This window comes from Wyeomyia smithii, chromosome 1 (genome assembly GCF_029784165.1).
Source record: "Wyeomyia smithii strain HCP4-BCI-WySm-NY-G18 chromosome 1, ASM2978416v1, whole genome shotgun sequence".
Lineage (NCBI taxonomy): Eukaryota > Metazoa > Arthropoda > Insecta > Diptera > Culicidae > Wyeomyia > Wyeomyia smithii.
Genome location: NC_073694.1, coordinates 1260835 through 1283967, shown reverse-complemented (window position 1 = coordinate 1283967; position 23133 = coordinate 1260835). Strand labels below are relative to the sequence as shown.

Sequence of the window (23133 nt, the reverse complement as noted above, 5' to 3'; positions counted from 1 at the left end):
CCCATCGCCACTCGGAGACATCCGTCGTCTCAAGGGTTTCAGTGACGCCGAAAGCTACGTACTGACTGTATCATGTATGATCCGAAGGACATCTATGAAGAAAATCCTAGGAATCTCGGTAGTTTACGTATCGTTTAGTTTTTCTTTTTTCCTGTGCAACTTCCGAAGACTATAGGGGGATCGAAGCAAGCTGTGATCAAGAACGGACGTGAAAATGTTTCTCGTCGGAATTTTTCATCGTTTTTTCAAGTTTTTATAAGATATATTTTCTATCCGGAAAAGGGATGTGTCTACGTTTATTGAATGAAGGCCGCTGTTGTTTCTGTGTGAATTCCAAGTGTTTGATTTGAATCGCGATGAAGTGTTCCGAGGGTTGTCGTGTACGATTGAGGATAGTGCAATAATGTCGACGTATTTTATTTAGCCTTCCCGTCACGTAATCGTTATATTTTAAGTGCAAAGGGTAGAGTAAAAGGTAATACGAAATGTGGCGGTTTCGTATTATCGGTGAGAGTGACGTCAATGTTGAAATCCGTGAAAGATTCGTGCAATTTTGTGGCTTATTTGTGAGAGCTGCATTTCTTTTTCGGTGGCGGAGCACGTTTCCCGCTAGCCCTTGCCATGCCATAAGTGTGTGTGAGTAAGTGCAAGGTTGCTTTTGCGTGCGGCACGTTCTCGCACCAGCATGATGGTTCAGAGAGGACGCGAGAATTAAAGGATAAGTATTAGTGTTGGTGACGTTTTGCCTGTGTTTTTTTTGTTTGATTTGCATGCAAAAGGGAACCAATGTTTTTTTTCTGCTTTTCACAATTCCTTTTGTGGGGATCCTACATTTCTGTATACTGAACATCGAAAATGTTTTACAGATTTCCAGTATAAAAGTCTGTATCAAAATTTGTAAATTTCGTAGAAAATCGTAGGAATCTATATGGCTTTACAAATCTGTAAACTGTAAACTGTATGGATGAGAAATTTATAATTCACAAATAAATTTAAATTTACATATGTGGCATCTCTGATTGTTATCGCGGTTTTTTAGATGCCGGTTTTGGAATTTTCTCACTCAATCGTTTACAGTAGGTACGGTGCGTACTGGTGCCGATGCTGTTCGGATGACTGCGTCGAAACAGTTCGGGATGTGTTTTAATGCGCGTCAGTTTTCATTGTTGTTTTTTTTTCTCCTTGCGTGAGAAATGACGCATTTCGCGCCGCGTCCTTTGCAGTGTGGCGTCGGCCTAACATCGGCCTGTATTTTGAAGGGCGCGTTTGCAGTTCTGTATGTACATATACTTGTGTGGGAATTTTGTTTTGCACAGATTGGTCTGTGTTTGTGGCATCCCTGCTTGTGACCGCGGCTTCGTGGAAGCCGGTTTTGAATTTTTTTAATCTACCGATTGGGCCGAAACTGCGTCGAAACAGTTGCGCGTCAGTCTTCATTGTTGATATTATTTCCTCAGGTGAACGGAGACGCTGTTACGAACATTTTGAGCAGTTTTATGCCCTTGTTTTATGATTTTTCTAGCTTTTGAGTAAATATTGAAACACATAGACAATTTTAAATTTAATTAAGTAGAAATCTTGTCGGTCAGCATGGCAAATAAATTTTGATTGCGATTGTTTTGGCATTTTGTTAAATCTAATTAGTACTCGGTCTTGTTAGATATGCATATTTGCATTTTTAAAAATTTTCTAGCTATGAATGCATGAAACTTTGCCAGTTTTTCCTACTCAGTAGGTATCTTCGCTTTATTATTCAAGAAGTAAGTGGTAATCAACGCGAAATACCGTGTCTCCGCGCGTATGCGTCGGTAAGAGGGAATAGAGCGGTCGCGCATAACTTTCCGGGGTAAACGTGTTTTCGGCCCAGGTGAGCTTTGCTCAAATATAGATTTTCGGTGTGTTGTGACTTCCGAGGTGTACCAAACCATTTATTCGTAGACTGTCCACCCGTAGGTTCTATTCCAGCACGCAGTGATTCTGAGTAGGTTTCGTTCGTTCGATAAATATCGTAAATAATTAATCGCGACAAAACATTGTAATTAATCGCCACCAAATATCGCAATTATTTGCAATTAATATCAGGATTATACGCGACTCGTCTGCCAACGCACACATCTTTTTTTTTTCTTTTTCTTTTTTTTTTCGTTCGATTCTAACGGCGATGGCGAAGCAAATAGGCCGTTTTTGAAGCTCTCTTGCTGACCGCTTGCAGTATGTGTTGAGGGTCTATATATTTACTTTTTTCTTGTTTTTGGTTAATGCATATCTGGTTGCTTCGTAACATTGTGTAGTCAGCTGAGATAAATCAATGAGAGATTAGTTTCGGTAGTTGCATAATGACTTCATAAGCATATTTTCGAATATTTGAGTCTGTCTTAATTAGGTTATAGGTCCGGTATCCTCGCGTGCGCTTTATTTTTGCGGTGTTACATCATCAACCGGAATGAGTTCGGAACGCGTTATGATTTCCGTAGAAGATATAATGAACTCGTACGCGCGATATTTGGTATTATGAACCCGGTATTAGAACTCAGCGCATCGTTTACCAAAACGAAACCTGCTGCAAACCTTACCCTTTTCTCCAACATCCCAGTGATTTTTCGTGGAAGTGCAGAGGTGTTCTCGGCTTCCAATAAAGCGAGTATCACGTCAACATATTCCCAAACACACTCCTTCTTTGACCTGCATTCGGATGTGGCCGGCGCTGGTTTTGCCTAATATAAAGATTAAGGTCACCAGTTTTTACACATTGAGGATGAATGTTAATCCCAAGCATCATCCATTGGTTCTCTGTGTAATTACAGCTGATCTGGCAATAACGGAGTAGCAACCGCGGGCGGTCAATCATGCTCATGCTCATGCTCATGCTCATGCAACTTCCGAAGACTATAGGCTCATATTATGCTATCGGCAGCTTAGTCTGGAGTTTCGACTATTCCCTAAGAAAAATCTAAAAAATTTTGTGTATGCACCTCGTTTATTTTCATCAATTTCAATAGTTCAGTATTCTAATATGAGTTATAGTTCCTGGTGAATTTTTATATTTTCTTCTAAACTGATTTAAAATTTTTTCTATGTTTACAGTTTGACTTGAAAAATTAACTGTTAGTACTGTCATAAGTATCGCGAAGATATTTTCGTCTACAACTTTAGGAATTTTTTGTGTTTCTGAATATAAAAATCATTCAAGAAATTCAATATAGTTTTATCCTGTTGAAGTCTTTTAATTCCTTAACCTTCGAAGCTTATTTTTTCTGAAGATGTTTTCCTTATGTCTCGTTGGCCTGCCTTTCATTTAAAGAGGCCCCGGCATGGGCATCTGCGAAAACACCTGTCCGTTCTTGGATCCTTTGTTCGTCATACTGTCTGTATTTACTAAGTATTGCATCATGTCACGTTGCGTTAGGATTCCCACCAGTGTTTCGACGTGAACGAAGTTCTCCTTGTCCGTTTCTGTAGAAAAATCAGTAATTTTTACTCGCGAATTTGATTACCATCCTACTCTACTCACGTCTTTTTTCCTGCTGCACAACCATCACGAAAGGATCCTTCTCTAGGATACGCGACGCAAGTCCCATGCTGTCCTGCCGATCGATCTTGACGAATAGTTTGAAGATTGCTTTCGATACGGTATCCTTTGGAGTGACCAAGCGATTCAACATTTTGCAAAGTAAATTCGGTAAATAGACCGCACCCTTGATCGTGCCGTCTTGATCGATAACCGGCAGCTGGTTGATGTTTTCGCGATTCATTATCATGATCGCATCTTGAATCGACACCGTTGGGTCGACCATCTCTGGGCTTGGGAAAGGGATCGTGGAAATTGCGTTATCCCACCACCTGAAAACGTTGAGTTTAGTATAATTTAAGTTGGAGAACTCGAGAAAAAACCTACTTATGATTGTGCTCATTTTCGGAGGTTTTAAACTTTCGGGCCTCCATCCAATTGTCCGAAACGAACTTCGTCAGGTAGTTGCGAATGTTGTCCGGCAGTATGACCACGCAATTTTGTCCTTCTTTGAGGTTTTTCGCAGCCTCCAGAGCACATGCGACGTTGCCACCGCTGCTTCCTCCACAGAGCAGGCCTTCCTCGGCAATCAACCGACGAGCCATCGGTAGAGCGGCTTTGTCATCGAACTTAACCCAGCGATCCACTACGCTACGGTCCAAAACGGTCGGTATAAAGTCATATCCTACTCCTTCTACTTCGAAGAAGGATACGTCTGATTTGTTCAATTCCTCCGGTTGCGCCAGAATGGATCCCTTCGGATCAGCCCCGACAATCTCGCAATTGGGATTAGCCTCCTTGATTTTTCTACCAATACCAGCGACGGTTCCGCCTGTCCCTGCACCGACAACAACCATGTCTACGTTACCTTCTAACTGATCCAAAATTTCCGTTCCCGTTCCGTCGTAGTGAGCCAACGGATTACCGGGATTAGTGTACTGATTCAGCACGATCGCATTGGGGATTTCCCGTTGCAGCCGCTGGGCAACAGCTATCAGTCCTTCCGGTGAATCGAAGGCCGCCTCCGTTGGTGTGCGGATCACCTTGGCACCGAGAGCCTTCAGCGTGTCCAGCTTTTCGTTGGAATTCTTCTCCGGCATAACGATCAGACATTTGTACCCTTTGACGGCAGCGCCCATAGCCAGCCCAATTCCGGTGTTTCCCGAAGTCGGTTCAATGATGGTACAGCCCGGCTTCAGCAGACCCCGTCGTTCGGCTTCCTCGATCATGCGCAGTCCAATGCGATCCTTAACTGATCCTCCCGGGCTAAGAAATTCGCACTTGGCATCTGGGGAAAAAATCGAATGCATGAGTGCTAACTGGTAGGGCAGAAATCGTTACAGTTACCTACAGAGATTACACTTCAGGCCGGCCGATTTTTGGATTTTATTCAGCTTGACCAGCGGTGTGTTTCCGACGGCTTGCAGAATCGTTTCCATCACTTTCGGGCGAGGAACGCTTTCGAGAAAAAAAAAGCAAAATGGATAAGTCCGTAAGAAATGGTATAACATAACCATAATGTCAAGTTAGCCATGGATTGTTGCTATGGTACGAAAACAACAAAATTAACAAAAAGATCAGTCGAAATAAAATAGTTACTCTTCCTTTGAAGAAGATAACAGACACGGAAGCACCTGTTCTCGCATGACAGGGGCAGCGTGCACATTTGCTTATCGCATTGCGTCCACAACAGCGAAATTACTTTGCTGTTGGTCGCGTTTAAACAGTAGTTGATACGGCTCTGCCTTCGTTTTTTTTTTCGCTGTTTACAACCACAAAATATTTTTTTGTGTCCCGAGCTCCATGTGAACTTTTGGCAAACACGTGCGGCTGAGTTAATTAGCCGTTCTCTAGAAGGTTGAACATGAAAAAGAATAGATTCACAGTAGGCACTTTATATCAGGAAAAAGTTCATCCGTTTGACAGTTTATCGCTGGGAAAGGTACGTACGCACGTTTCACGTTTGTTTATGCTCGGCAGTAGGCATGAAAAGGGTCCGGAAGCTTGTAGTGGAATTGCTCATGGAAAATTGTGTCAAACAGTTAAACAGTGAACAACAGGAGTCCGGGGACGCCGTCAGGACGAACTTTATTAGTGATAGTCTAAGAGATAAACGTGTTGAAATTCATGATTTCGAGTAACTTATCACGAAAAGGTAAACTACCTTCCCTTTTCATAGAATCCATCATTAAATTAACACAGAATGTTACTTCGAGCGGCTTGTGTTTGTAAACAACACTTAATACCTCATTCGATCGACAGGGTGCTCCGAAAAGCTGCACAATAAGCTCAATGCACCCAAAAAAGTTCGTCATTTGGAAACAATCTGCAGCTGCGTACAACAATGGTGTGGGATCGGATCTAAATCACGGAACTCAGGTAACTTGGACATGTTCCAAAACTTCATGTTCCTAAGTTACAGTTCATGGTGTTTATTCTAATTTTATTTGCGACGTGTTGACGCGCCATTTTTGGGGTTTTTTAACTGATTATTTCGAACGTTCAATTCGGAAGTTGACCCTCTGCTCAGTAGGCTGCGTTCGTTTTCTAGTTAAAATGAAGGCACAGCATTTGCGGATTTTTTCCTATTAATCACGTCATCAAAAACATGCAACGCATATAATATTAATATAAATAAAAATACTGTATATCCTATATTTTTATCTATTACTTATGATTTGAATTTGTTTCAAACGAAAACATAAATAAGGTTGATTGATTATTATTATTCGATGAGAACTGCAAAAAAATGAGCAGCGAAAACAGTTCGAAGCAGGTGAAGCAGCAGTTCTACAGACATAATAAATAATGTAGCAGTGGAATTTTTTGCTCGAAGGTGTAATAATATGTTTCAGTTTTTCAACGAATTTGCACAATATATAAGCACGGTTGTTTAACAGATAATTAAATTATCGTTCTCTTCACAATAAACGCAGACACACAATACAGAATCCATGCACGATCTAGTCCAAAGATGCCATTTCACAGCCTCCTTCGTTACACACGGTTCTATGTTCTATGTACTCACAGCTCATCATGGTGGTGTGGGCTCGTCTCGTTCGTTCCAACCGTCCAGGTGCAACGAGACGGTAGATCCGGACGCTTGAATTTGGCCAAAAATTCTTCTCGTGTTTCCGTCGGCGCTGCCATCGTCTCAGGACAACCGTTTGTTTCAGTGGCATCGCCATTCGCGTGGCCATTTATCGGACAGCTGCGATGATCTGTTGACATTTTTTTCTTCTTTCCTTTTACACGTGGACTTGATGAGTTTTTTTCTGGAAAATTTATACTTTCAGAAAGCTAGCGAAACCTTCGGCCAGTTCGTACGACGATCTAGCCAAACTGACTCGGGACCCGGTGGAATAAATCTATTTAAATTGATTGACAGCCAGTGTTGCCAGCTGAACATGCACATTTTTATCAATTTATGATCTATATATTATATTACATAAATCCTGAACACTAAATTATATTAAATAATATTTAGGCGCTCTAAACAGTATTTGGCAGCCTTCCTAGCGAAACCCTACAGCGTTGTGTTTTCGTGAGAACCGAAAATAATATCAAAAGCAAATCAGGAAAAACATACTCTTAAAGGCTACTCCCACTGCTTCCGTTCCGGGACCGGGCCGGGACCGGGCTCGCCCGGGACTTTTCATGCATTCACACTGCATTTTTTCATACCGCAGCTCACTCCGCGCGAAATATGTCACTACAACATACACGCATCCACCCGAGTGCCTTCCGTGCACTCTCCGGCCAACACAAAGTATCGTCGGCAACGATAGTTTTTCTCTCGCACTGCAGCAGCACGACGGCAACTCAACGCTGTCCCGGTCTGGGCACGGCGCGTCGGTGTGAATGCGTTCATAAGAACGCATGCAATCAATCTCAAACGAGCCCGGACGACACGCGGAACAGCCACGGCCCGGTCCCGGAACGGAAGCAGTGGGAATAGCCCTTAAATGTTGGTTGGATTGCATCTCGCATCGCAGTGACGCAGCAGCGATGATGCGGTGCGGTGATGATGGGAGGGAGAGTAAGTAGTTCGGAAGGTATTTTTTTCAGCAGGTTTTCTATAGCAGCCAAACAGATCCCAAAATGTGCTATGTTTGTTACCGAGAAATCATACGTTTGTTGTATTGCGTTGCGATTTCGTCAATGACATTACTCACTAGTTTTTGTTATGATTAGTGAATGGAATATTTTCCTCATACGAATTTGGGTAGTAACGTTATGGAAGAGTGAGAGGGGATGGAGTTTTGAAAATCTTTGAATAATGCTTGACTTGCTTTTGAACTGGTTTTGGATGCATTATTGCAGATTTTGATACTGCATTTTCACGTTTCAGTGCTGCGATTTTCAGGTTTTAGTGCTGTATGCCAATTGTGTTGAACCGAATATATTTGAAATAACACCGAGAGGTAAAATAAGGCTTCTTTAGCAAAATCTTCAGCAAAAATTTGTAGAGGCTTGTAGAATTATCATTCTTATTAAACATATGCTGGCAACGACATTTTTATCATCACTGGACTTGTTCATTCATACTAAATTCAACAAGGAACTTGGAATATAAGCATAACAACTCAGATCTTTTTTTCCCTTCCTTTCCAATTTTCTATATTTCTGAGTACAAATGACATAAAGTATTTACAGATCAAATTTGTAACGGCTAATTTAACAAACATATTTACCCTAGTAAAAATGTTATGCAACTTAAATCCAAACAAAATATGGCAAGTGTTTTTTACGTCTAATGCCTGATTAATACCTGATAAAATCTGCAATATTTTGCAAATCATTAAAACTTTTTCTATCTTTCACAACAGTTCGAAAAACATAGAGGAGAAACAATTGGTATGATAAAAAGCTCATCGAAGCTTTTTTCCTGATTGGTCTGATTTCAATTAGTCGAATGTTCGCGGAATACCAGTTCAAGAAACACTAGTTAGGGCCAACAATAGTGGTCTTAAAAGGCTTCGCGCTCATTCCACAGCCCTCCGACCGGAAAGCATTGCCAGAACGATTATAAGGTTAGTTTCAGAGCTATATGCTCTGTACTGAAAACAGTTACAGTTTGAACCTTTGTTTTTATTTGTTTTGGAAATATTCGAACTGTTATTAAAATTTGTATACACTTGTAACAGTAAGGAAAAAATTCTTAATACATATTCAGAAGAAATTTGTTTTGTAAGTTCTCCGTACGTCACAATTGAATCAGTTGTAACACACCCTGTTGACACAGTGCGGTTCGATGGTTCGATTTTGGTAACATATTTATTTGCTTTCATTGACCACAGGGGGTTTGTTTCTGAAAAGTTGGTTGGGTTTGTAACGACAGATGTTGTTTGGCCATAATGGGTCAAGTAGGAGAAACATGCTGTTAGTGATAAATCAAACGGGCCCGTCACATCAGAATTGCACAAAAGCTTGAACACTCCGAAATTCAAAGAGTAGTAAATCTAGAATTTGTTTATATTAAAATGTTAATCTGACTTAACACCAACTAATTATATGTAAGGAATTACCCATCGTGAAAAAGTTGAAGAGGTTGTTTATTAGACACGACCGCAGAGTTAACCTAGAATACGACAGCCTGTCTTAAGTCAATGTATTTCTTGCAATAGGTTTGGGAATACACTCAATGGGGTTAATCAATTTAATGGTCTCTCTGTTCCAGATGACGTTTACCTCTACAGACGGCACCGGTAACGACAAAGAACAACAGCAGAAGCTATGTGCAACTAAGCAGTTTCACTTGACGCCATATCCAAAACAAGAATTAAATTCTATTGTTTTGTGGCTGTCTTTTGTATCAAGTTGCACTGAGAAAGCTTAATTTAGGCAGTGGCTACGATGAGGGCCTATAGTGCATTCCCGGTAACCTAGGTTTAATACGAACAATTTTCTGCAGTTTGCAGTAGCGTAGATATTTTTAAAACTGATCGCTGCAAATAGTAGGACTTGAGCGAAAAATTATGTGATTCAGGTTCACTGGCGCAAACATTCTTCAAATAAATGTTAAAATACACTCAGTAAACTTTGAGGCTTAGCTGAAATCAAAAGAGGTTAATAATGTTTGTCAATGCCATTTATTGACAACTGAATATTGTTTTTTGACATGGCAAATTTTTGATTTAGTTCTGAATGATTTACTGTGTAAAATCAACATGAGATGATTTATTTGAAACTATATATGATAATTTTTATTGCTATACTGCTAGTCACGCACGCTATATAGCTAGCCACGCACGCTATAAACATGCACAGACATGCTATAGACATGCACAGACACGCTATAGACAAGCACAGAAACTATATAACCATGCACACGCAAGCCACGCACGCTATAGACATGCATGCGCTATATAGCTAGCCACGCACGCTAGCGACACACGCTATAAATATTCACACACGTTATATATGTGCACACACCCTATATATACACCCTGGAAGATGGTGGCTTCTCAATCCACCTGGCGGTGCGAGTCTCATTTAATTTCTGGCTGTATTCACCCAACGATATCTGAATTGAATTACCACTGGTGGGGTCCAACTCAGATCAAAAGGGAGCCGAATTGGAAAAGTTAGGTTCTGCAGCTAACCACTACCGCCGCCGCTGTTGCCCGCTGCTGCTCCACGCCGCCTTTGCCCACTGCCATCGCTGCTACTGTCCGCCGCTGCTGCCTGCTGCTAGTAAACTGAGATTGCTCGAGAAGAAGCAGTCTCTTATATAGCCCAACGAGTGCATTCCTGGCTAACAAGGTACTCCATTCTGTCGTCCTTTTTAGGGAAAGGCAGCAAGCAACCAATCAAAGGTCGACATTTACGTTTCGACAAGGTTCAACAATTTTCAATAGTACAATAGTTCGAACAGTCAAAGTACAATTTTCTGCATTTGGACGGTTGCTTAAATGATTTTCAAATCGATTGCTGCAAAAATGACGGAAATCGGTTGAAAACTGACTGAGTTTAGAACGTTTGAAATTGGACAATTTTCGTGACGTTCTATATGTTTTCGGTTTTCGAAATTGGATCCCTGGGGTGACATTGCGCATTTCGTTTCGAGCAACTCGAACAAAACTAAATGATCGCTGGGGGGCGTTATGTTTCGGTTTTCGTATTTTTTGACTTTGCGGGTTAGATGAACCGCAGGGCAAATGACAATGACAGCTCCTTCTAAGCTTAAAGCATACCTGGCAGTATGTGACCTACTCGAAAAAAGCGAAAATCGTTCGAATCGAGCTGCGCAATGCCACCCCTGTATTGAAGTTGAACCCCTATATATGTTGCCGTAAGACGTATTCTACGTCAAAAAAATCAATTTTGTCAATGATCAAGGAACAACTTTATTCGAAATAAAAAAGTCTCTCTCTCTCTCTCTCCAGCTCGGGGAAAACTGATAGTGTCAGAAGGATCGTAGCTCTAGCCCCGCAATTGTCCTGTACACTCAACAGTTGGCTGCGAAGTCTGTGTATAATAAACAGAAGTTCAAATTTCAAGACGGTATGTAGGACCAAAGCTTTGCTTTACATTATCAATACACAAAATTTAAAATTGTTAAAAAAGTTGTTTAAGTTAATATTTCCGAAATCTCATTTTTTGTTATGTTAAACACTATAAAAGGTTAGCTAAATATTTGTTGTCTGATCATGGCAAACTGAGAGAGAAAAAGTTACGATGGCAGTTCGTAACGTTAATGACTTTTGGCCGATAGCTACAATTTTCCACCGCCGTGCACCGGAAATTGCCATTCTCCGCCACAAACATTTGCCGAACTTTTTCGGATACATTATTTTTTCTTAGCCCACAAAAGCTTCTAACCAACTAGCAATTTGCACTTGCGCTTGCACCTACCAGCTACCACCAAAAAAAAACCCGTTGAGTTGAGTGAGAGTAGGAAAACACGAACTCTCTTTCATGAAAAAAAAAATCCCCATCATTGAGTTAATATATTCGTGCATCTGTTTGCGCGACGTTTGCTATCGGTGAGAATAAGGTCTGCGCCAAAGCGAGAAAGACAGAAAAAACCGAAAGAAAGAGCGTCCAACACATAATTCGAGCGAATTTCGTTCAACCCGCATGAATTTTGAGAGAGATGGGTCCGATGGTCCGACTCGCGTTCCAGGGAATTCTGACTGGGCTACCATGGAGGTCTGTTTGCAAATGTGCGAAGAATAAGAATAACTCGCACACTGACGACGATGTCAACGCATCATAGGCTTGGTTTATACGTATTCATTAGTCGCTAGAAGCGATTTTTGAAGTAGAATACTTCTCTCAGGAAGTTCGGCTACATAGGGATGTAAAATGAAAATCTAAAACCGAAAAAAGTGAAAAATATGTCCAATTTCAAATGCTAATACATCGGTTAGTATTCGATGGATTTCCTTCGTTCTTGCAGCAATAGGTTGAAAATTCTTCTAAGATTCTTCCCAAAATAAGATAATTGTAATTTTATTATTCACACTATTGTACTAATGAAAATAGTCAAGCCTTGTCAAAACGAAAAATTCGACCTCTGATTGGTCGTTATATGCTTGCTTCCCAAGCACGGTCGACAGGATCATATACCTTGCGATTGAAAACATGCTATTTGGCCTATATAAGAGCCTGTTTCAGCCGGAGCCGCTCATTATTCGTCTCACGCTTGGTGTGTACAGACGTGTTTGTTACAACAACTGAAAGTTTTAGTTTACCTATCGCATTCGTTTATTTTACCTATCGCATTCGTTATACAACAGTACGTTGTCGTGTCCCAACGAAATGGGAAAAACGGGTTCCAGTAAGGAGCAAAACAATAAGCGTCCTCGTGACCCTGCTGAAAAGGATGATGGAATCGCCAAGAAGATACTAGCTGCTAACAAGTTTGCATCGCTGGCTGACCAAACTACCGAGAAAACGGAAAAGAAGGAGAAAATGCCGCCTTTCTACGTAAAAGGTTTCCCGCCTGGACTAAGGCAACACTTCAATGAACTTATCAGCAAACGGCTGATAGCTACCCTGAGGCTATGCACGGACGGCTACAAAATCGTCGTTTCATCCACCCCACATTACAAGGCAGTAGAGGCTTACCTGAAGCAAACAAAAGCGGAGTATTTTACTCACGATATTGCAGCTACAAAACCATTCAAAGTTGTACTGCGTGGTTTACCGGAATTGGAACTGGACGAGTTGAAAACGGAACTTGTCGCTTGCGGCCTAGAAGTGGAAGCAGTATACAAAATGATAAGACACAACAAAGCCATCAAGTATCGTGATCAGTTATACCTGATCCACCTGACCAGGGGTTCAACTACACTGAGCACAGTGAAAACAATCACCGCCCTATTCAACATCATCGTGCAATGGGAGCGATACAAACCGATTCATCGCGATGTCACGCAGTGTTCCAATTGCTTGAACTATGGACATGGCACAAAGAATTGCCACATCAAGAGTCGCTGCATGAAATGTGCAGGTCCGCATCGAACAGTGGATTGTCTTGTTGAGGATGCCGAACAAATCAAGTGTCTCAACTGTGACAAAGAGCATGCTACGAACAGCCGTTCCTGTCCAAAACGAGCAGAATTTATCAAAATTCGAAGTGAAATTGCCAATCGCCAGCGACCGTCGAATAGAAAAAGTGTACAACCTAGCGTTACACCAACCCCGCCAGCGACTTCAAGTACGTTGCCGTTTCCACCTCCTCCAACTGGTGGTGTTCCTAGCCGGGACCCCCCCGGATTTTTGAGTTCTGCACAGGCTGCCAGCATGCCCCCAGCAAATAGCAATTTGTACTCGATGGAACAGCTAGCTACGCTGTTTCTTAAACTCGATCAGCAAACAAAGGCTTTTCGCACCAACCAGGAACAGATTGCGGTCATGATGACTTTTTACTACCGTCATGGATCCATTCTTTCGAATCCTTAACTGAAATGCCCGCTCTGTGTCCAACAAGAAGTTAGAACTTCTACATTTTCTGAACACACACCACATCGATGTCGCTGCAATAACCGAAACACATTTGAAGCCGAACATAAACTTCTGCCTGCCGGAACACTCGGTAGTCAGACTGGACCGCACAACCTCAGCTGGGGGCGGGGTTGCAATCGCCATAAGGAGAGGACTACCATACAAATCACTACCGAGTTTCAACACAACCTTTGTCGAAGCTGTAGGAATCGAAATTACCACCACTGATGGACCACTCACATTTATTGCGGTCTATTGTCCGAAGCAGTCTCGACGGGCAAATGGAACCACGGTGAAATTGAAGAACGACATCCAAAAGCTGTCTAGAAGAGGAGGCAATTTCGTCATCACAGGTGATCTCAATGCTCGCCACTCCGCTTGGGGTGACTCCAGGTGCAACTCAAATGGTAACATCATCGTAGAAGATTCCGAAGCTGGATATTACTATCCCGCTCATCCGGAATTGCCAACTTACATCTCTCCTGGTGGTGTAGGCTCTAAGCTTGACATTTTTCTGACCAACATCACCGATCGATTTTCGATTCCGAAAACCATAACAGAGCTCTCCTCGGATCATCTTCCGGTCATCGCTGAGATTGGTGCTAACGTAGAGCGGCGTCAAGTTCAACAAAGAAGAAATTACCATCGTGCAAATTGGGTTCAGCTGCAGCGGTATGTTGAAAACCATCTTGATGCGGACATCACTTTGAACAGCACGGGAGACATCGATCGTACTCTACAGTCCATGATAGACGTCATCCAGGAAGCAGAGTGCCGCTACATCCCATCTGTTCCAGTGACACGTAAGTTTGCGCAAATCGACGATAACACCAAGCGCATAATTTCCTTGCGAAACTCGCTGAGAAGGCAATATCAACGTACCCGCAACCCTAGGCACCGATTCTACGCTAGACAGCTGACAAAAATCGTTCAAGAACGTCTGGAGAAAGTGAAAAACAGACAGTTTGCAACCGAATTACGTAATTTGCCCAACTGCTCACGGCCATTTTGGCGTGTGGCTAAAGTGTTGAAGAACAAACCAAAACCCATTCCGCCATTAATAGTGAATAGTGAAACTTTGCTAACTTCCCGCGAAAAGGCTTGTGCTATCTCTCAGCATTTTGCCGCTTTCCACAATCTTGGTCGTGATATTGTGAGTGGAATCGAACCAGCTGTCAGTGAATCGATAGTAATTCTGGCCCGCACACCGAATATCTTACCACCTGATCAGCGGATAACAGTGGACGAGGTACAAAACAACATTAAATTCTCTCGGAACATGAAGGCTCCTGGATTTGACGGAGTTGAGGTTGAACTTGTGCTCAAAAACCTTGGACCAACAGTCTGGTCTGTGGTGGAAAAAGTGTTCAACCGATGCCTTGAATTGGCGTACTTTCCAACAAAGTGGAAACTGGCGAAAGTGATTCCCATTTTGAAACCAGGAAAGGATCCCACATGCCCCAAAAGCTACCGTCCCATCAGTCTGCTTTCTGCCCTCAGCAAGGTATTCGAACGATGCATCTACAGCCGTATTCTGGGCCACGCAGAAGTGAACAACATATTCCTGGACGAACAGTTCGGTTTTCGCAGAGGCCATTCAACAACATATCAACTGCAGAGAGTAACAAAACTCATAAATCGGAACAAGGAGCTATCTAAAACAACTGCCATGGCCTGCCTGGACATAGAAAAAGCATTCGACAACGTATGGCACGACGGGCTTATCTACAAGCTACAGCGCTACAACTATCCCGTTTATCTAGTGAAGATTGTGCAAAACTATCTTACGCTGCGCAAATCTCAGGTCTGTGTGCTGGGTGGCTTGTCTGACCCATACGACGTAGGAGCTGGTATTCCACAGGGCAGCATCCTTGGTCCTGTTCTGTACAACTTATTCACCTCAGATATTCCTGAACTACCCAATGGAGGCATCCTGTTGCTGTTTGCTGATGATACCGCCATTATGTACGAGGACAGACAGATCAACCAAATAGTTAAAAAGCTGCAAACTGGGCTTAACGTCTTTGTGAATTACCTCACCTCATGGAAAATTTGTGTGAATGCAGCAAAAACTCAGACCATAGTCTGCCCACATCGGAATAGTCAACGTTTGGTGCCGACAACAAAGATTCGGTTGAACAATGTGGATATTCCCTGGTCGTCAAATGTTCGCTACCTTGGTTTGACCTATGATCATAAGCTACTTTATCGCCCCCACATTGAACAAACAGTAACGAAAAGCTTAGTGCTAATGAAGAAGTTGTACCCGCTAATCAACCGAAAATCGAAATTATCCGTCGTGAATAAATTGACGGTATACAAACAGGTCATCCTGCCGATGCTTCTATACGCCTCGTCGATCTGGAGAACCTGCGCGAGAACCCACCTGCAAAAGATTCAACGGATCCAGAACAAGTTCCTGAAAATGATTTTGAACGTGCCCTTCGGAACCCGAACATCAGAAGTGCATCAAATAGCTGGTACCGATATGACCGAAAACATAATCTCTGCACACGCTGAAAACACTAAAAACAATGCACTTAACTCTAGTGCGGTGCTCATTCGTGAGCTTTATTTATAAGTAGCTAGGTATATTTATTTAATAATTAAAACTCTAACGCCGAGCATTAAAATGTAAATCATGTACGTAGAAAAGGAAAAAGTAGTAACACTTATAGTATATTAAAAACATCAGAGTTGAAAAGTTGATAAAATTGAATCTCTCACAATGTTCAAAAAACAAATGTATAATGAAAATACCGTAAAAAAAATAAAGAATATTGAATCCAAAAAAAAAAAAATCAGGAGCCGCTCATAATAGTTCTAGACAGCGACAACAGCAGTCGTCCTTCCTTAGCAGCAGCACTAGCCCTGTGGTTTGTCACCACGTCTCGGTTTTTCTCAGCGTGTGTCGCCAGACAGCCATTATTCCCCAAGTGTTGGGGCAGCATGAAGATTGCCATCAGGAAATCCAATTTTGGAAATCAAAATGCCTTTTTGAAGGCAAATAAACAAGTCATTGAAAGTTAATAATTTTTGTCAACGCAAGCAAGTATTCTGTGTTGCATCCTAGCAATTTAAATTTGTCGCACCCGTCTAATTTACTGAATGTGAAATAGCTTCCACAGTGCATGTTGTCCGTGTATCTTAATTCCCCCAATGTTAGGGCAGCTCAAAGGTTGTAATTAGCAACCGATTTTGAACAGCAAAATGCTTTTTTTGAAGGCAAATAAAAAAATAATTGAAGGTTAATAATTTTCTGGCATCAACACAAGCAGACATTCTGTGCGGGATGCAACCAAATTCTGTTGTAGTTGTCTAATTTTTACTTTATTTAGTAAACTCCCCACTGTAGGGGCAGCGCAAACGCTGCGATCAGCATAACCGACATTGAATAATAAACTGCCCTGTTAGAACGCATTCACAAAAGCAGTTAGTTCGACTATGCAGAGCTAATATGAAGACGATTCAATCAATCAGCGTAAACAGAATTTCGTCGTCTCCCAGCTGCCAAGTTGCAACATGATGCAACACGCAACAGCGAGCAAACGAAATCGCTTGATGTTACAAACCGCAATAAGATACGGGTTAAAACCGTTGCGTGTGTGAGAGCACCATCGGTGTTTATTCGCTGGATACACTATCTACTGTCTACTGAACGCAATAATCTGCTTACATGCGACACGGGGACGGGAACATTTTCTTCAACGAAGCTGCACAACACGACACAAAACATGTTATGTTGTTGCTTCAATGAGAGTGCTATCGGTCCGGCTCGACAAGAAATCATTTTTGTGCATCCGTGCTACGAAACTGAGGAAAAACTTTAGAAACTGAAAAAAAAGGTGGAGCTTATCAAATGATCGCTCTGAGCCGGAATGAAGTCACACATATTTTTCAAGTTATATCATTCCACCACGTACGTAAAATAATTCATTCCTATTTTCATCCCTATATAAGAGCCTGTTTCAGCCGGAGCCGCTCATAATAGTTCTAGACAGCGACAACAGCAGTCGTCCTTCCTTAGCAGAAGCACTAGCCCTGTGGTTGGTCACCACGTCTCAGGAGCAGCGCGGTTTTGAAGTAGAATACTTCTCTCAGGAAGTTCGGCTATATAGGGATGTGAAATGAAAATCTAAAACAGAAAAAAGTGAGACATATGTCCAATTTCAAATGCTAATAAATCGGTTAATTTTCGATGGATTTCCTTCGTTTTTGCAGCAATCGATTAGAAAATCTTCTCAGATTCCTACCAAATGCATGAAATTGCAATTTTATTATTCGAACTATTGTACTATTGAAAATTCTTAAGCCTTGTCAAAACACAAATTTCGACCTCTGATTGGTCGTTATACGATTGCTTTACCAAGCACGGTCGGTAGAGCTATGGACCTAGTAAATTGGGAATGCATCATTTGGCCTATATAAGTGCTTCATCAGATAATAAACAGACATTTCATCGGATATTAAATTGAACTACTGAAATTTGAAGAACACAAATAAATATTTGAAGAGTTAATATTTTCTCGTTTTGCGCTATAATCCAAAGTTAATTATCTTCATCTACATGCATACACGGTAAGGCGAATCGCATCGCGCCGATATTCGCGTTCTGCATAACCGTAGCCTTTGTTCCGTTCCTGTTTAATGATGTCGTATTAAATGTACATATTACAATTCGGCAGCACTTCAACTTCTCATTTGCACAAAATTTAAAAATATTCAATGAACTTCATTCAAAATATCAAACAAAAAGAAATTACAATACTGCCAATGAACGGTCAACGTTTATTTACTAGAAAAAATGACTGACACGCAAGCAGCCGGGTTATCTTTCTTGTAAAAGTATTCTACTTCAACCTTGCGGTCGTGGCTTTGCATACAACCTTCCTGTGATTTTTTCCATCGGTGGGTATAATATCCTTAATGCGATGCGGCCGGCGCTGGTATTGCCTAATATAAAGATTAAGGTCACCAGTTTTTACACATTGAGGATGAATGTTAATCCCAAGCATCATTCATTGGTTCTCTGTGTAATTACAGCTGATCTGGCAAAAACGGAGTAGCAACCGCGGGCGGTCAATCATGCTCATGCTCATGCAACTTCCGAAGACTATAGGCTCATATTATGCTATCGGCAGCTCAGTCTGGAGTTTCGACTATTCCCTAAGAAAAATCTCAAAAATTTTGTGTATGCACCTTGTTTATTTTCATCAATTTCAATAGTTCAGTATTCTAATATGAGTTATAGTTCCTGGTGAATTTTTATATTTTCTTCTAAACTGATTTAAAATTTTATCTATGTTTACAGTTTGACTTGAAAAATTAACTGTTAGTACTGTCATAAGTATCGCGAAGATATTTTCGTCTACAACTTTAGGAATTTTTTGTGTTTCTGAATATAAAAATCATTCAAGAAATTCAATATAGTTTTATCCTGTTGAAGTCTTTTAATTCCTTAACCATCGAAGCTTATTTTTTCTGAAGATGTTTTCCTTATGTCTCGTTGGCCTGCCTTTCATTTAAAAAGGCCCCGGCATGGGCATCTGCGAAAACACCTGTCCGTTCTTGGATCCTTTGTTCGTCATACTGTCTGGATTTACTAAGTATTGCATCATGTCACGTTGCGTTAGGATTCCCACCAGTGTTTCGACGTGAACGAAGTTCTCCTTGTCCGTTTCTGTAGAAAAATCAGTAATTTTTACTCGCGAATTTGATTACCATCCTACTGTACTCACGTCTTTTTTCCTGCTGCACAACCATCACGAAAGGATCCTTCTCTAGGATACGCGACGCAAGTCCAATGCTGTCCTGCCGATCGATCTTGACGAATAGTTTGAAGATTGCTTTCGATACGGTATCCTTTGGAGTGACCAAGCGATTCAACATTTTGCTAAGTAAATTCGGTAAATAGACCGCACCCTTGATCGTGCCGTCTTGATCGATAACCGGCAGCTGGTTGATGTTTTCGCGATTCATTATCATGATCGCATCTTGAATCGACACCGTTGGGTCGACCATCTCTGGGCTTGGGAAAGGGATCGTGGAAATTGCGTTATCCCACCACCTGAAAACGTTGAGTTTAGTATAATTTAAGTTGGAGAACTCGAGAAAAAACCTACTTATGATTGTGCTCATTTTCGGAGGTTTTAAACTTTCGGGCCTCCATCCAATTGTCCGAAACGAACTTCGTCAGGTAGTTGCGAATGTTGTCCGGCAGTATGACCACGCAATTTTGTCCTTCTTCGAGGTTTTTCGCAGCTTCCAGAGCACATGCGACGTTGCCACCGCTGCTTCCTCCACAGAGCAGGCCTTCCTCGGCAATCAACCGACGAGCCATCGGTAGAGCGGCTTTGTCATTGAACTTAACCCAGCGATCCACAACGCTACGGTCCAAAACGGTCGGTATAAAGTCATATCCTACTCCTTCTACTTCGTAGAAGGATACGTCTGATTTGTTCAATTCCTCCGGTTGCGCCAGAATGGATCCCTTCGGATCAGCCCCGACAATCTCGCAATTGGGATTAGCCTCCTTGATTTTTCTACCAATACCAGCGACGGTTCCGCCTGTCCCTGCACCGACAACAACCATGTCTACGTTACCTTCTAACTGATCCAAAATTTCCGTTCCCGTTCCGTCGTAGTGAGCCAACGGATTACCGGCATTAGTGTACTGATTCAACACGATCGAATTGGGGATTTCCCGTTGCAGCCGCTGGGCAACAGCTATCAGTCCTTCCGGTGAATCGAAGGCCGCCTCGGTTGGTGTGCGGATCACCTTGGCACCGAGAGCCTTCAGCGTGTCCACCTTTTCGTTGGACATCTTCTCCGGCATAACGATCAGACATTTGTACCCTTTGACGGCAGCGCCCATAGCCAGCCCAATTCCGGTGTTTCCCGAAGTCGGTTCAATGATGGTACAGCCCGGCTTCATCAGACCCCGTCGTTCGGCTTCCTCGATCATGCGCAGTCCAATGCGATCCTTAACTGATCCTCCCGGGCTAAGAAATTCGCACTTGGCATCTGGGGAAAAAATCGAATGCATGAGTGCTAACTGGTAGGGCAGAAATCGTTACAGTTACCTACAGAGATTACACTTCAGGCCGGCCGATTTTTGGATTTTATTCAGCTTGACCAGCGGTGTGTTTCCGACGGCTTGCAGAATCGTTTCCATCACTTTCGGGCGAGGAACGCTTTCGAGAAAAAAAAGCAAAATGGATAAGTCCGTAAGAAATGGTATAACATAACCATAATGTCAAGTTAGCCATGGATTGTTGCTATGGTACGAAAACAACAAAATTAACAAAAAGATCAGTCGAAATAAAATAGTTACTCTTCTTTTGAAGAAGATAACAGACACGGAAGCACCTGTTCTCGCATGACAGGGGCAGCGTGCACATTTGCTTATCGCATTGCGTCCACAACAGCGAAATTACTTTGCTGTTGGTCGCGTTCAAACAGTAGTTGATACGGCTCTGCCTTCGTTTTTTTTGTGGTTTGGTTTCCACTGATAACAACTTTATATAATTGGAATAACTATTTTTTCGCTGTTTACAACCACAAAATATTTTTTTTGTGTCCCGAGCTCCATGTGAACTTTTGGCAAACACGTGCGGCTGAGTTAATTAGCCGTTCTCTAGAAGGTTGAACATGAAAATGAATAGATTCACAGTAGGCACTTCATATCAGGAAAAAGTTCATCCGTTTGACAGTTTATCGCTGGGAAAGGTACGTACGCACGTTTCACGTTTGTTTATGCTCGGCAGTAGGCATGAAAAGGGTCCGGAAGCTTGTAGTGGAATTGCTCATGGAAAATTGTGTCAAACAGTTAAACAGTGAACAACAGGAGTCCGGGGACGCCGTCAGGACGAACTTTATTAGTGATAGTCTAAGAGATAAACGTGTTGAAATTCATGATTTCGAGTAACTTATCACGAAAAGGTAAACTACCTTCCCTTTTCATAGAATCCATCATTAAATTAACACAGAATGTTACTTCGAGCGGCTTGTGTTTGTAAACAACACTTAATACCTCATTCGATCGACAGGGTGCTCCGAAAGACTGCACAATAAGCGAAAAGGAGCTTAATGCACCCAAAAAAGTTCGTCATTTGGTAACAATCTGCAGCTGCGTACAACAATGGTGTGGGATCGGATCTATATCACGGAACTCAGGTAACTTGGACATGTTCCAAAACTTTATGTTCCTAAGTTACAGTTCATGGTGTTTATTCTAATTTTATTTGCGACGTGTTGACGCGCCATTTTTGGGGTTTTTTAACTGATTATTTCGAACGTTCAATTCGGAAGTTGACCCTCTGCTCAGTAGGTTATCTGCGTTCGTTTTCTAGTTAAAATGAAGGCACAGCATTTGCGGATTTTTTCCTATTAATCACGTCATCAAAAACATGCAACGCATATAATATTAATATAAATAAAAATACTGTATATCCTATATTTTTATCTATTACTTATGATTTTTCGTACGAATTTGTTTCAAACGAAAACATAAATAAGGTTGATTGATTATTATTATTCGATGAGAACTGCAAAAAACGAGCAGCGAAAACAGTTCGAAGCAGGTGAAGCAGCAGTTCTACAGACATAATAAATAATGTAGCAGTGGAATTTTTTGCTCGAAGGTGTAATAATATGTTTCAGTTTTTCAATTAATTTGCACAATATAATATATTATATTAATATATTATATTAACAGATAATATATTATATTAACAGATAATTAAATTATCGTTCTCTTCACAATAAACGCAGACACACAATACAGAATCCATGCACGATCTAGTCCAAAGATGCCATTTCACAGCCTCCTTCGTTACACACGGTTCTATGTTCTATGTACTCACAGCTCATCATGGTGGTGTGGGCTCGTCTCGTTCGTTCCAACCGTCCAGGTGCAACGAGACGGTAGATCCGGACGCTTGAATTTGGCCAAAAATTCTTCTCGTGTTTCCGTCGGCGCTGCCGTCGTCTCAGGACAACCGTTCGTTTCAGTGGCATCGCCATTCGCGTGGCCATTCATCGGACAGCTGCGATGATCGGTGGACATTTTTTTCTTCTTTCCTTTTACACGTGGACTTGATGAGTTTTTTTCTGGAAAATTTATACTTTCAGAAAGCTAGCGAAACTTTCGGCCAGTTCGTACGACGATCCAAGCCAAACTGACTCGGGACCCGGTGGAATAAATCTATTTAAATTGATTGACAGCCAGTGTTGCCAGCTGAACATGCACATTATTATCAATTTATGATCTAAATATTATATTACATAAATCCTGAACACTAAATTATATTAAATAATATTTAGGCGCTCTAAACAGTATTTGGCAACCTTCCTAGCGAAACCCTACAGCGTTATCTGTATTCGGGTGTGTCTTCGTGTTGCCAACGCACTGATAGCATGTTTTTTGTTGTTACAGTGAGAACCGAAAATAATATCAAAAGCAAATCAGGAAAAACATACTCTTAGTCGTCGTCGTCGCCTCCTTATCATGATGGTGGTTATGACGTTGCGGTTTACAGCGCAGAGACTGCGATGAGAGCTGGATTGCTGTGATTTTTCAGTTGCGTCCGCTCAGACGCGTGCTCTTTTCCTCTCTCATTGTGACTTGCAGTTGTTTTGTTGCACTAAACGAAGTCTCAATAGAGCAGAAT

The 23133-nt window shown here is 41.7% G+C and overlaps 1 protein-coding gene across 1 annotated transcript; it reads right to left on the bottom strand.

The window, feature by feature from the left end:
• Positions 1–2980: 2980 nt before the first annotated feature.
• On the bottom strand, positions 2981–22758 carry LOC129717980 (uncharacterized). Its single transcript, XM_055668335.1, has 10 exons — positions 22327–22758; positions 20549–20655; positions 19585–20485; positions 19201–19529; positions 18992–19142; positions 6537–6797; positions 4860–4966; positions 3896–4796; positions 3512–3840; positions 2981–3453 (listed from the first exon to the last, which is right to left on the bottom strand). The coding sequence occupies exons 1-10, from the start codon at positions 22527–22529 to the stop codon at positions 3296–3298; spliced, it is 3447 nt and encodes a 1148-aa protein (XP_055524310.1). The 5' UTR covers positions 22530–22758; the 3' UTR covers positions 2981–3295.
• Between the last annotated feature and the right edge of the window lie 375 nt (positions 22759–23133).

Bases quoted from the DNA above. Each gene is read 5' to 3' on its own strand.
- LOC129717980 (XM_055668335.1), bottom strand. From the start codon at position 22,529: ATGTCCACCGATCATCGCAGCTGTCCGATGAATGGCCACGCGAATGGC. The intron at 20,486-20,548 runs GTAGGTAACTGT...TTTTTTCCCCAG, and splicing joins CGGCCTGAAGTGTAATCTCT to ATGCCAAGTGCGAATTTCTT. The intron at 3,841-3,895 runs GTAGGTTTTTTC...CAACGTTTTCAG, and splicing joins GAAAATGAGCACAATCATAA to GTGGTGGGATAACGCAATTT.